Source organism: Cynara cardunculus (genome assembly GCF_001531365.2).
Source record: "Cynara cardunculus var. scolymus isolate 2C chromosome LG 13, CcrdV1, whole genome shotgun sequence".
NCBI classification, from domain to species: Eukaryota; Viridiplantae; Streptophyta; class Magnoliopsida; order Asterales; family Asteraceae; genus Cynara; species Cynara cardunculus.
In genome coordinates, this window is record NC_037540.1 from 4546219 (window position 1) to 4562017 (window position 15799).

Consider the following 15799-nt stretch of genomic DNA (forward strand, 5'->3'; position numbering starts at 1 on the left):
TGTATTGGTTGCACAAATGTCAAGGGTTGTACAATAACCAACATCTCTCTCTCTCTCTCTCTCTCTCTCTCTATATATATATATATATATACTAGAAGAGTACTCATGCAATGCAGCGAGACATCTCAATTTTAATATTCTATTTTATTATTTGTCTGTGTCGATATTATAATACGCTTTTATGTGTTTTTAAGAAAGAAATAATGATTTTATTTTTAAATAAAATATAAATTTGAAAATATCATAAAAATTTGAATAAAAATATATCAATGTTAATATCAAATCAACTATTTAGAAGTTTTCATTTTTTATGTAGTTTCTTTAATTTATTTATTTTTATTATCATTTAGTTTGAGTTTAATAATGAAAAAAAAATATTTTCGTTTAATAATACAAATTTTATAAAAATAATAATTAAGTATTCTGTTAGAACTCAATGATTATTGAAATGTTTATCATGTTTTATATTTAAAATGAGATGTTTATCATGTATATGATTATGTTTATCTGCAATTAGTTACACGGATTTAGATATGGAGTTTTAATAAGTTGTACTTATGCACAATCTACTTGTAATCTTGAGTTTTAAGTAACATGAATTAATAAACAGTATTTTACGCATAAAAAATGATTTTTAAGAGTTTTTGTCAAATGTTTTATGATATAATATAAATATAATTTCTAAAAAATTAAAAAATATTATATATATATATATATATATATATATATATATATATATAAGATGAGCCCTCAATTTTCTAATAAATTAATTGGTAATCTGGGTTTTTTTAGAGTTTGATGATGAAACCATCCATTTCAACATTTTTTTCTCTACTTACGATAAAGAGGGAAAATCCTTATACCATTTTAACATAATCTAATCAGATTAATTGATACTTTAAACATATATACGTGTTTTTTAAAAAAAGAATTGAAATATATAATTAGAAGTAATTGAAATTGGTGGGTGTGTGCTCATTTAGTTATTAACGTTTTAATTATGTCTATGGAAGAAGATGTTAAGCATGATGAAAGGGCAATTAATAGAGGATTAATTATCAAAAAATAATTATATAAAATAAGAGCCACAAATGGTTATGTCACCTTTCTTTCTTAATGTAATCATTTTGTATTCAACATGTTACTTGTTTAGTAATCTTTTTTATTTTATGTCATCATAATCTTTCCTACGTTAAGACATGGGAATATAATTAAAACATCATAAATAATATATTCATATCCAATAGGCCGGTGACGGACCCAGTGATGACATAATTTGACTATAAAAAATATTTATTTTTTTCCCTAAAATATTAATATAGATCGGTTAGTTGATTCTTTGTCCATTCGAATATGATCTATATATATTTTTGAAAATACAAGAGGTATAATAAAAACAACAAACTTGACAACTATGAGACTCAAACCTGGGACTTTGGTACAAAGGCAGTCGCATTTACCATCTTCGCTTTTAAAGTTTTGTGTTAACATTTCAGTTTCAAAAACTATATGGTGGCACCTAATAAAATAATACGGTGGTATACTTCGAAAATATTTTTTTTCCCCTTACGATGGAACTATAAAGCGGTGGTATGTGCCACTGTATCTATCTATGTGGGACCGCTCTTGCAACAGGCTTAAAATGTATACTGTAAACCACAAGGATGGTGTCTGATTGGTTTGAGCTTGACTCCAAAGATCAAAAGTACCAAGAGGTCTCAGGTTCAAATCCAAAAAGGAATAAAAATCCATTTGTGGCCACGGAGGTTCAATTATGATGACTCTGAGTTATCTGCAAAGCAGGTGGTCGTCATGGGATTAGTCAGCTCGCATAACGGGTTGGATATCCATGTTAATTAAAAAAATGTATACAGTAATTTTTCAAAAAGGGTTCTTTTATCATTCTTAATGCAAATAAACTAAAAAAGATGTAAGCATTCTAGATCTTATGACCTGCTTTTTCAGGGTTGGAGTATGAAATATATGCATAACATGTGTGTGATGGTTTCTTTTGTCCAATATTTGATTAAGTCATTTAGCAACAAAATAAGATTCCTCTTTAGTCAAGATCTAATAGTCACTAAAAAAGTTACTATAAACAACAGTAAAATGAGCTTTTAAGATGTCAAAAACTCGTTGGGTAGGTGAACTAATAAAACATGTAATATGATTTCAGTTTATAAGACCAACTTTTTTGAGTCATACAAAATGAAATTACAATAATTTGTTAGAACAAAGTTATTCAGCCTAACAAGTTATATCGGCGAGCTTTTGACAATTCTAATAGGACACAAGAAATAAAACCGTTTTATTAGCCATTTATATCATATTTATGAAAAGTGTCATACTAAGTTTTTTTTTATAAGATGTTTTGAAAGAATGTTCTATAAAAAAGTAACAAGACGATTTTTATATTTCATGTATCTTATTAGATTTTCTAACTTCGTCTCAATACTTTATTGTAATACCAATATATATTGACATATAGTTGTTATGTAGTTAAACCGGAATAATTAAATATTCAAAACGATTATAATTAAATTAAATTTGAAAAAAATATGGAAGATGAACAAAGAAATTAATTATAAATACATATGATTTAGATTGAAGATGATGAAATGATGTGTAAACCCAACTTTGGAAAAGAATCTCATGTTGAATTTTGATTCCATAATTAATAAGCACAATGATCCACCCACACATGGATGGAGGTGACCCTCAATGATGACACAAGAAAGCTAAATACCTTTCTCTATTTCTATTATTATTATTATTATTTGATTTTACAATTAAATTAATGTAAAATAATTATTATATAATAATACAAAATACCCCTTATAACAAGGCGAAAAAGAACAGTATAATGGATGAAAGTGATATATTTTTCTTGATGATCAAGTGATTTGGTTAACAATCATATACAATTAGTGTTTTGTATGGATTAATTAACTTTATACCACTATATCCTATTACGTTAAGTAAATAGAAGACAATACTTAAAATACTCGATAGATATATTTTTGTATACAATTAAAACTGTCTGATTGCTCACATCGTAGGCTGAACTTGCCATCACAGGTTCACTACTAAAAAATTGGGTATCATCGACGGATTTTTGTGGCGGAATTTCAGTTGGAAAATTACCGACAAATTTCCGATGGATCCCAAAAAAGTCCGGTAAAATCAACTTTATTGGATTCCGCTACAAATCCCTCACAAATCCATTACTGAATTTTAAAAACATGTACACAAATTTATTTTGATGACTTTCCTGATAAATTTCCGACATATTTGTGACGGATTTTTACTTATTTATTATTTTAAAAAGCCGTCAAAAATCCGTAAAACCCGTCACAAAATTAGTCTAATCTATTTTTAAAATTAATTAATGTTAAGTGATTAACATTTCTTACGGATTTCAATTAATTATTTATTTAATTAAAATCCATCGGTATTCTCTCAGAAACTATTTAGACTTTTTTTGTGTTTTATTTTCTTTTAAAAGAATATTATTAAAACTTCGGACGGATTTTTTAATTTTAAAAAGAATAAAAAATATATATTTTAAAATCCGTATGAAAAGTTTTAGAAAAATGTTTTTTTATGTTTAAAAAAATAAAAAGATTTAAAATTTCCTATTTATTTCCGAGAAGCCGTCGGAAAATACATATTCTTAAGAAAAGAAATTCTGATGGGATTTCAACGGATTTTTAATTTTGTAAATAAAAATTTAAAATTCATCAGAAAGTTTTTAGAAAAATGTTTTTCTATTTTAATTTCTTTTGTAAACTATTTTTAAAATAAAATAAAAAAATTATTTTAAAATATTTCTGACGGATTTCGAAAAGTTCCGTCAAAAATATCTTTTTTCTTTCAAGTACATTTTCTCGGGAAAAATATAAAAATAAACCCTTCATATGCAACATACGTATATCAAATATACATTTGGTTTAATATTCTTATTGGGATATAACGATTATTGTTTTCATATCGAACTCAATACACACCACATGCATTTATTCAGTACATACATGCAACTGAACTTTAATGGACGTATTGAGATTTATACGATTCAATTGGGTTTAATGATTTCCATTGGACTTCAGTGGATCTATTGAGCTTTATTCGATTTGATTGAGCTTTAACAAGTGTTATTAGGCTTAATGGATCTTAGTGGACTTTAATGAATCTATTGAGTTTTATTCGATTCAACTTGGTTTTAATGGTTTCTATTAGGATTTAATGGAGAAATTATTTAGTGATGGCCAAAAACCGGTCCCGGGCCTCAACAGTGTCTGTCAGAACTGGTCCCTACGTAGTCGGTCCCTGTCTAAAGTATTAAGCCCGGTTAAGCATTTCTGTAACGGTTATGGTTACCCAGTCCCGATCTCGGTCCCAACAGGCCCCAGACCAAAAAAAATTTAATTTTTTAATGATAATTTTTTTAATACATTATAAAATTTGTAATTGAGTCACTCAAATATACTTTAACGATACGAGTCGATCACAAAATATAGCAAGGAACCGAGAATTGTAAACGTTCTTTTGCGTTGCATTTTGAAAGTTGGTATGTAAATTCTTTAATCATGACACTTATTTATAGAGTTTAGAAGATAAAAAAGACCTAAAAGAGGGTCACAAACGGTCATATAACAGTTATATTTAAAAAATGACTATTTTTTTAAAAATCGGGCCGGGCACATAACCGGTCCCTCGAAACCCTCCAGAACCATAACTGGTCCCGGTCGGCGGTCCTATAACCGGTCCGAGGCATGACCGGTTTGGCCATCACTACTCTTATTTGGTTCAATTGGGTTTTAACAAATGCTATTGAGCTTTGATGGATTTTAGTGGACTTTAATGGATCTATTGGACTTTATTCGGTTTAATTAGGCTTTAAAGAGTATTGTTTGGGTTTTAATGGATCTTAGTGGAAATCCGCCCAATAATGTTGCTGGAAATTATGTTTTGCGGCAGGTGATTTTCCGGCCATCCAATCCGTCTGAAATCAGCTAAAAATTTGGTTTCCCAACAGATTTGACCGTCCAAAATACCCCATTTTTTAGTAGTCTATTTGCTTAAGTAACATATATTAATCATATGAAATGAATCAATTATTAGTTCATATAAATATGCATCATATATTCTTTTAATACATATATGAAAGAAATATGAAGAAAATAGAATCAAATAACAAGAATTCTTTGGGCACAAAACAAGCATCCCTCTATAGATATTGTTCACTTACCAAATTGAAAATTCAATTAAACCTACAATTCTTCCCATAACAAATAGATATGGTCTCACGTACATCTCCATTATTTTCTGTATATTTTAGATTATCCGACTACTTATTTGACTTTAAAAGAGTATGGTGAGAAGCACAATATTTTTGGTTTTTTCGATGGCTGTTTTTATTCTTAATTTCCAATATTGAGTTGTTTATGTCGCTTCTAATATATGAAAATCACATGGAGTAAATTAGCATCTTGCCCTTTTGATTCAATTCACTATTTTATATAGGGGTGTTCAAAAAAACCGTTGGACCGCTCAAACCGACCGAACCAAGTCAAACCGGACCGTTTTTGGCGGTTTGAGCGGTCTGGCGGTCCGGTCTGGTTTGGAAAATAGCAAAACCGGGCGGTCCGGTCCGGTCTGCGGTTTGGAAACTTTTTTGGGCGGTTTGGACCAAACCGACCGCCAAATATTTATATATATATATATATATATATATATTTATCTATGTTAATATTAGCAACTTTTTTAACTTATTGATTATGACCCAAATTAACATAATCAAAATCGACGACTAAAACCATTAAACCATTGAACATATCGACACATTTGATATTGACGATCTCCAAATTTTGAAATCCCTCAAAAACTCTATCAATCTATTGATCTTTCTAATCCATGGTTTGATTTCGGCGCACATTATCAAGACATCAACCAAGTGATTCAACCAACTTAGATTTGGCTTCTATTTTGTTTGGTCAATACTTAAGAATTGAACCATTGAAGGTTGTGAAGTTGTGAATTTTGTTACTCAATACTCATAGTAGAGTTGTAACCTTGTTAATTTATTTGTTTTCTAATATGTTATATCTTTATATGTTTGTACTTTGATTGCCTCGACTTTGTACTCAAGAGCTGCTTAATTATTACATTTATTTGATTAGATATTTTTTTTGTTAAAATGGATACTTAATCTAAAATTCTAAATTATATATAATATATATATATATATATATATATATATATTAAGTTTAACATAAAGTCCATTAAAGACCCAAACCGCCTAAACCGGTCAGACCAGACCGCTTTTACTTGGTCTGGTTTGACCGGTCTGGGCACTTGATGTCAAACCGCTCGGTTTGGAAATTTTATAAACCGCCATTACGGTTTGGTTTGTGGTTTGAGGGGTTAAACCGCCCAAACCGGACCGCGAACACCCCTAATTTTATATGATATGAGGAGTTGAGTAAATTTATTTGAATATGTTAGAGTTTCACATCTGTTATACTTGGTCCATTTATCTTGTATATATGTTGGAACCTTCTCTTTCTTCTTATTGGTTCTTTCGGAGATTACCTAAGGTTCCATATAGAGGCGGTGTCAAGAATTTTGAATGAGGGGGTTTGCCAGTCCGGTCGCTTAATGTCGCACTTTGCTGTAAAATAATGACGATAAATATTATATTACATACAAACAAAATTAATCACCACTTGGACTAAAAGTTCACTTTGATTAATAATGTATAAAGCATAAATATTTAATCCTTTTACATTTTCTTTTAAAAAAGAAAAAGAAAATTACAACACTTAACTTAAAGATTTGATAAAGAAATCCGTAAGATACGATGTCGTTTTATTTAATTAACTTTATATAATGAATTTTTGGTCAATTAGTAAAAAATAAGAGAGAGAGAGAGAGAGAGAGAGAGAGAGAGAGAGAGATGTATGTGTAAAGAATAATTCTTAGGAAATATTTGTAATAAATTTATTATTTAGGATTATTAAAATGGATGGAGTGTCAGATACAGCGAATGGGTAGATCACAGAATTTAAGTTAAGCATCGTACGAACCAATTAAATTCAATTAACCAAATACAGAGTTTCAGATCCAAACCTTTTACTTTTTATTAATATACATTTTCATCCCTCATCTTTCACAAACATCTTCCACCCACCTAACAACTTCAAACTACTAAATAATACCCTCCAACCTAGGGGCGTACACGGGTTAGGTTAGACAGTTTTTTATAACTCAATCCAATTATGGTGGTTTGAAAACTTTTAACTCAATCCAACTCATTCAAAAGTATAACTCAACCAAACCCAACCCTTATGGGTTTGGTTGAGTTGGGTTGGGGGTTAGTAATATACATAAAATTAGACAAATAACTCTTGTTCATGTTCGTTCGTTTAACTAAACGAACAAAAAAATTGTTCATGTCCGTTCATTTATTAAATAAACGAACATAAACGAACTTCTCGCCGAACGGTTTGCTGAACGTTTGGTTCGTTTACAGCCATATCAATAAACTGTACTCCATGTATAAAAAATGGTTTTTAATTTTTTTATCAAATATTTTATAATATAATATAGATAGATAACATAAAAAAACATAAAAATGTCAAAGATACATTATTTCAAAATCTCAGGGGTTTAATTGTATGTATTTTTAAAAGGAAAAGTTTTCCCTTTCATGGGTCATCACATAAACCCTAATGAATTGAGTATTAGATGGCAATTACTTGCAGCAAATCCTTGTAGAGATAGATTGCGGTTATTCATACACGTGCATACACACAAAAAACACCATAGTAATTGAACAAGGGGATACAGTGTATGTGTGTTATTTTAAATGCGATTGAGTAATGAAGATGAAAGCATTGCCGCGAAATGGGGAAAGCAAAGAATGCTGTTCTTGCTGAAGAAAAGAGCTGAACAGAAAGAGCGCAAACATACAGCAACAGATGATTCAATTTTCATATGGAGATGCGAGCCATCAACTCTCCATCCATTAGGAAGGAAACCTTCACCATACTCAATCTTTTTTCTCTTTTATATTCTCATCCTCTTCATTCTTTAAACTGTTACCATACTCCCCTGATCATCTATTGTTTGATTTCATACACAGTCTCTGACATCTGACCCCCTATTTTTGAAAGAAAGAAAGAGAAAAAGAAAACAACAGAGTTTTTTTTGTGAGTTTTGTTGGTTTCACTGTTGGATTAAGGGAATCTTGTGATGATTGATCTGGGTTAGTCCTTTTTTCCCTTTTATTGATTGAAACTTCAAAAAATTTGTAGGGGGTTGGTTGGCTCTTTGATTGAGAGGATTCATCTGATAAATTTGATCCAGAGTTTTAGTTTCTTTTAGGTGATTAAGCTCTGAATCTTGTGTGATTGATGCTCCAATTGAGATTAGGATCTCCTAGTTTCTGATGAGGGGTTTACAGTCCGTATTTATCTCTTCAGATTAATTAGGAAAAGAAAAAAAAAATATTTGTTTCCTTTTGTTGTCTTGAATATCTCATTTGTTGTGCTATTGGATCTGTGTAAATATATTTCTTCTTTCAGATTCCAAAGGAGACTTTTTATTCCTTTTATGAATCTTTCCCTTTTTACAAAAGAAAGAAAAATACACCAATCTTCATCATATAATTTCCAAGGCATTGTTTAACAGCCAAAAACCCAAGTCTTTTTTAGCTTTTGGGTTTCACAGTTTGATCTTTTTGATGCCAAGAATCTGGCAATCAAATCTTTGTTAGTTTTTTTTGCTAGATTTGATAAAGTTAGATCTTGAATTTCTTGGGGAAAGCAGTGATCTAAGTTCTTTCTTCCCGGTGAAATCGAAATGGCGGATGGTGATAACATGTGTTGCCAATGTGAGACCAGAATTTCTGAATCTTGCACCACCTACCACTGCCGGAGATGCAGCCGGTTATTTTGTGAGAGTTGTGTGCAGGGTTCTGGTTCTTTTGTTGTTGTTGTTGTTGAATCTGGAAGTGCCACACAAGTTACCCTTGACATCCAATATTGCAAGCATTGTGCTAACATTGATGTTACACAAAAACTTGGGGGAAACTTTGACCAGAAAATACATCCTCCTGATTCGTCCTGCCAAAGCTCTGAACCAGACATTAGTGACACATTTGATGGGCAATCTCTCCAAGCAGTGTCCATTCGTCGCTCCTCTGGCAGGTATGAATATCATGGTTCTTATAGAATTGGGAATTTCTTTCATGTTGCTAACGTAAAATTTGAATTATTATTCGATTTGGATATGATCAAATGTTTGATGGTATTGTAGAATTTCTGAAATTTGGTTCTTTTTTATACTATAGGAGTGATGAAGATGAGGCAGATGATTCTGCAAAGAACTTCTTCAGTCCATGTAGTCTTGACACCTCAGATGTAGATTCAAGTAGTGTTAGCACTAGACGCGATTTTAATAGTTTCATGTCTGTTGGTTCAAGCCCTTCAGACAGCCCCTCTAGGATTCAAATTACATCCAATAGACTTAGGCATTGTGTACATTCGGATGATCAAGGAACACCAAGGTCTTCTAATGACGGTTCGTATGATCAAGAACATGTGGCTGTTTTAAAAAGCCATGAACAAGGGACCGAAGATTCTCAGACTCATACTTATGATGAATGTTCAATCTTTAGGGACCAATGTGAGAAATCACGCAAGCCATTAGATTTTGAAACGAATGATCATATTTGGTTCCCTCCGCCAGCAGATGATGAAAATGAGGATGCAGATAGCAATTTCTTTTCATATGCCGATGATGATGATGAAATGGGAGACTCGAGTGCTGTGTTTTCTTCTAGTGGAAGTCTTATGTCCCTTAAAACAAATGAGGAACACCAGGAACCCTTTAGAACAGTTGTGCAGGGGCATTTTAGGGCTCTTGTGTCGCAGCTGCTACAATCAGAGTTCAACTCAACTGAAGAGTGGCTTGACATAATAACATCATTAGCATGGCAAGCAGCTAACTTTGTCAAACCAGATACCAGCAGAGGTGGCAGCATGGACCCTGGTGATTATGTAAAGATTAAATGTGTAGCATCAGGAAGTCCTACTGAAAGGTAGATAACTAACAACACTATCTATTTTAAGGACCCAAGAAAATTTTCAGTTGAATAAAAACTTATCTTCTTCTATGCAGCACATTTGTTACAGGTGTAGTTTGTACAAAGAATATAAAACACAAACGAATGACTTCACAATACAAGAACCCAAGATTACTTATTTTAGGAGGGGCACTTGAGTACCAAAGGTCTTGCGATCATCTATCTTCTATTGAGACGCTGCTGCAGCAGGTTCGTTACTTTTCTATTGGTTCAGCTTACATATGAAAACGTGAAAACTTCTCACATCTGAAAAAAAAAATTGTATGGGTGAAATCTATTTCTGTCAACAGGAAATCGATTATCTGAAGATGATTGTTTCAAGGATAGAGGCTCATCGGCCAAATGTGCTTCTGGTAGAAGAGAGTGTATCTTCATATGCTCAGGAGTATCTTTTAGCCAAGGAGATCTCTCTGGTGTCAAATATCAAACGGCCATTATTGGAGCGTATATCTAGGTGCACTGGTGCCCCCATAACTCCATCCATAGCTCATATTTCTACCACACAGTTAGGCCAATGCGAGCTATTCAGATTGGAAAAAGTTTCAGAAGAGCATGAAATTGCCAACCAATTCAACAAGAAAGTAGCCAAAACTTTGATGTTTTTTGAAGGTTGTCCCAGGCGTTTGGGTTGCACGGTAAGATTCTTTTTCACATGCGTATTGTATCAAGTAACGTATTGGGGATAAGGTGCCCGAGATCACAATGAAAACAACAACAGATTCAGCGTATTATGATGTTATTTATAATTCCACGCATGATTTTTTGTAGGTCTTGCTAAAAGGTTCATTTCGTGAGGAACTAAAGAAGGTCAAACATGTTGTTCAGTATGCAATATTTGCAGCTCATCATTTATCCTTGGAAACTTCTTTCCTGGCTGACGAGGGTGCTAGTTTACCTAAAATGGCTATAAATCCCTCAGAGCCAGAACCAGAAAGGACGAATGCTGATAATTCTTTATCTAATCTCTCGAGTTCTACAGCACTCTTGCCTTTAGAAGTTACCAACTCCCCTAGATATATTAAAGGACCTACAGCTCTCAACTTGAAACTTGATCGGCATGATATAGCTTTTGATGGTCAAAGCTTTTCCCCTATGGAGGATAGAGATATTGAAATAGTCTCTAATCTATTAGGCGATGATCTAGAAGCAAGTGTGGGTTTAGAGAGCTCGAGGCTTTGTATTGTAGCATCTGCAGATGAAGAAGAGCGACAGCCATTTGAACTGGATGAACTGAAAAAGGTTGAAATGGTTGAAGTGATTGAAGCCTCTGATGAATACTATCCAGCCACTGACAACAACCAGAGTATTTTAGTATCGTTTTCTAGTCATTGTGTGCTAAATAGAACTCTATGTGAACGTTCAAGACTCTTGCGCATTAAATTCTATGGCTGCTTTGATAAACCACTTGGGAGGTACCTTCAAGACGATCTTTTTGACCAAGTAAGTTTGATATATATTTTGTTATTTTATCTTTTCGTCTATACGCTTAAGAAAGATTGAAGCTTTACCTTTCCCTTTTCATGGATTATTTTTTCAGACATCATTGTGTCGATCTTGTAAGGAACCAGCTGAAGCTCATGTCACATGCTACACTCACCAGCAGGGAAATCTAACCATTAATGTTAGACGGCTTCCATCACTGAAGCTACCTGGGGATAAAGACGGAAAGATATGGATGTGGCACCGTTGTTTGAGATGCACCCATGTAGATGGGGTTCCACCAGCAAGTCACAGGGTGGTCATGTCTGATGCTGCTTGGGGACTCTCGTTAGGGAAGTTTCTAGAACTTAGTTTTTCAAATCATGCTACTGCTAATCGTGTTGCCAGCTGCGGACATTCTCTGCAAAGAGACTGCCTTCGATTCTATGGGTAATAACATATCCAAACTATCTAGACTTGTTATCAATCTATTCACATGTTTTTGTGTGTGATTAATTAAACTTCTATTTCCTACAGCATGGGGGATATGGTTGCGTTTTTCCGCTACTCTCCAATTGATATTCTTTCCGTCCATTTACCTCCATCGGTTCTTCATTTTGGTGACCATGTTCAACAGGATTGGTTAAAGAAAGAAGTAGCAGAGGTGCAGATATAATAGAATCTGATTCTGCATTTTTCTTGATATCAAACTGTTGTCCGAAGTTTTTTATGTACTTAACTTCTTCCTCTTCTGGTGATCAGCTTTTGAGCAAGATAGAAGCTTTGTATGACGAGATACTCGATGTACTAAATGGGTTTGAAGCAAAGAGTGCATTCTTCGGAAATGAGTTACCCGATTCAGAAAAGTTAACTAATCATGTCATGGAGTTGAAGGGTCTACTAATTAAAGAAAGACAAGATTATGTTGTAAGTCGAATTGCATCAATTTCTATGTAAAGAGCTAATTGGTATATCTCCATCTCACTTGTGTTCTGTTTTTGTTAAAAGAAGGTTCTGCTTCAATCTGCTGGTGAAGAGAATGGGGCTGAAATAGATGTTTTTCAACTTAACCATCTGAGACATGCTCTTATGATTGATTTGCATTTCTGGGATCAGCGATTCTGTTCACCGAATCTCTATGGAAAGAATTCTAATTTCAAACCGATTCAGGATGCTACATCTAGTCCTGAGGCTGAGTTCTGGAGAAGTGATTCCATTATTGCGGGGAACATTGATCAAAATGGTGCAGACCATGACTCGGAATACCAAACTGCACAAAACGAAGGATCTGATGTCGTTTCTGACTCATTGTCAACCTCTTTTGATCTATGCAAGAAACAGGAAGTGGAAATAGGTATCAAACATAAGTTACCACTGGAACGTAACCCTTCAGCTGCATCCGTTTTATCTGATAAAATCGACTCAGCTTGGGCAGGACCTTTGAACGCCGCATTTCATCTTCCGAAAACAGAAGTACCTGAACCACCTGTGAATCTAAGCAGTAACCCACTTCTCAGTAGGCTATCTCCATCACCTGCCAGAGTTTATTCTTTCGATTCTGCCATAAGATATCAAGAAAGAATCAAGAAAGGCTTGCCACCTTCGTTATATCTGTCAACACTTCGATCTTTTCATGCTTCTGGGGAATACATGCATATGGTTAGAGATCCTGTGCATAACATTCAAATGAGGAGTTATTCTCAGGATTTTCCGAATGAAGATCATAAGCTAGATTTCTTGCTGATGAATAGACCTTTGTTGATTTCCTCCACATCTTTTCTTCCTGAAGGCGCACGTTTGATGATTCCTAATGGTGGTCAAAGCAACGTAGTAGTCGCTGTTTATGACAACGAGCCCACTAGCATAATCTCTTATGCCCTTACATCTAAAGAGCATGAACAATGGGTTTCTGATAAACCAAATCTCAGTAGAAATGATTCAGTAGCTTCTAATGCTTCAGCCTGGCAGTCTTTTGGCTCCATGGATCTAGACTACACTCATTATGGAAGCTATGGATCAGAAGATCCATCCACAGCAATCGGTCCATTGTTCACTGATCCCAAAAATTCAAATCATATAGCGATTCCTTTTGAGGATGATTCTGGTGTTGACGGAAAGGTGAAATTCTCTGTGACATGTTATTTTGCAAAGCATTTTGACTCCCTTAGAAAGAAATGTTGTCCTAGCGAATTGGACTATGTGCGCTCATTAAGCCGATGTAAAAGATGGAGTGCACAAGGAGGGAAAAGCAATGTCTATTTTGCCAAATCGTTGGATGAAAGGTTTATTATAAAACAAGTCACGAAGACGGAACTTGAATCCTTTGAGGAATTCGCACAAGAATATTTCAAATACTTGACGGATTCTCTAAACTCCGGAAGCCCAACATGTCTAGCAAAGATCTTGGGAATCTATCAGGTTTCTTTTCCTATTTCTTTCCATCTTTTTACCTTTTTCAGTCATTTTGATGCTAACAATTATGGTGATATATGACAGGTGACGGTTAAACACTTGAGGGCTGGGAAAGAAGCGAAAATGAACGTGTTAGTAATGGAGAATGTATTCTTCAAGAGAAATATTTCACGCGTTTATGATTTGAAGGGGTCTTCAAGGTCTCGTTACAATTCAGATACGACAGGAACAAATAAAACGCTGCTAGATATGAATTTGTTGGAGGCATTGCGTACAGATCCCATCTTTCTTGGAAGTAAAGCTAAAAGAAACCTCGAAAGAGCTGTTTGGAACGACACTTCCTTCTTAGCGGTAAGTTGTTTTACCATTATAATAATCTTGGAGAAGGATTCAGATGTTAGAATTTTTTGTTTCATAAGTCATGAAAACATAGAAATTCATTGAAATCATTCAAGAACTCTCTCTTTAGAAAGAAATCATTCAAGAACTCTCTCTTTAGAGAGAAATCATTCCATAGATAAGAATGCCTAAAAACCTGTTTGAAGGTCATGGATTTAAAAAGCACATGTCAGGAGGTCATTTAGGTCGTTTCATTCTAATGTGCACGTTTGATTGCAGTCAATTGACGTGATAGATTACTCCTTGCTGGTTGGAGTGGACGAGCAGCGGAAAGAACTGGTTCTTGGGATCATTGATTTCATGAGACAGTATACATGGGACAAACATCTAGAAACATGGGTGAAAGCATCCGGAATTCTGGGTGGACCCAAGAACGCAACCCCGACCATTATTTCTCCCAAACAATACAAGAAAAGGTTCCGAAAAGCCATGACCAGCTATTTTCTAACAGTCCCAGATCAATGGTCATCCTGAATTAAAAGTTAAAACCACCATCTTTGGCTAAGAAATCTACTTATTTTTTTCTGGGGTAGAATTTCGATTTAGCCTTTGATATTGGTAGGTTAATTTTGTATACAAATGGTAGTTAGGGAAGGAGGGAGAGGTTGTTGATTTTTGTTCACCATTTAAACAAGATGTAAATGTGCAGAGGCTCCTGCTTAAAATCTTCTGTGAAAACTGTCTTTTAATTCAATGAAAGTTGGTGGTTCACGTTTCGCTACTTTTTATTTCTTTATTGCACATGGGTAGCTTTTAATTAAAGCCACATATCAAGTTTTTAATAAGGGATACCATAAGCTGGTGTCTGATTGGTTTGAACTTGGCTTTAAAAGTCAAAAATATCAGGAGGTTTTATGTTCAGATCTAATGAGAAATAAAAATCCCCTTATAACCACGGAGGTTCAAATGCGGTGACTCCGGACTATCTGCAAAACAGGTGATCGTCCTGGGATTAGTCGGTTTGCGTAGCGGGTTGGATATCTAGATTAATCAAAAAGAAAAAAAATATATTCTTGTAGGTCAACATTATTTTCTGTAAAAAAAATTAATGCTAACTAATTCTATCAAAAAAAATTTAAAAATTAATTTCAAGTAATTTGTTCTAATTTCTTTTTCTAATTTTTTCTAATTGTTTTATAAATTTATTTCTAAATCAAGATGACATGAATTTGTGCTTTTTCTAATTTTATATTTTACAGATTTTTTTGCCAACCAACCATTTATAAATTAATTGAAATAACTATAAGATTATTTTTATTTTTATCAATTATAATGTTAACATTTTAATTAATTGATAGTTTATATATTTATTTTGGTTTAGATTTAAATATTTAAAGCTACAAGATAAAATAATTTAATATAAAAAATCATCAAAATTCGTTAATTGATAAATCAACAAATAAAGTACAAAAAGTCTAAAAA

The 15799-nt window shown here is 33.3% G+C and overlaps 1 protein-coding gene across 1 annotated transcript; it reads left to right on the top strand.

The window, feature by feature from the left end:
- Positions 1–8803: 8803 nt before the first annotated feature.
- Positions 8804–15088, top strand: LOC112525156 (putative 1-phosphatidylinositol-3-phosphate 5-kinase FAB1C). Its single transcript, XM_025135140.1, has 12 exons — positions 8804–9209; positions 9353–10102; positions 10183–10336; positions 10438–10782; positions 10916–11117; positions 11343–11587; positions 11685–12016; positions 12104–12230; positions 12329–12490; positions 12575–13984; positions 14063–14329; positions 14597–15088. The coding sequence occupies exons 1-12, from the start codon at positions 8863–8865 to the stop codon at positions 14849–14851; spliced, it is 4596 nt and encodes a 1531-aa protein (XP_024990908.1). The 5' UTR covers positions 8804–8862; the 3' UTR covers positions 14852–15088.
- Positions 15089–15799: the final 711 nt, after the last annotated feature.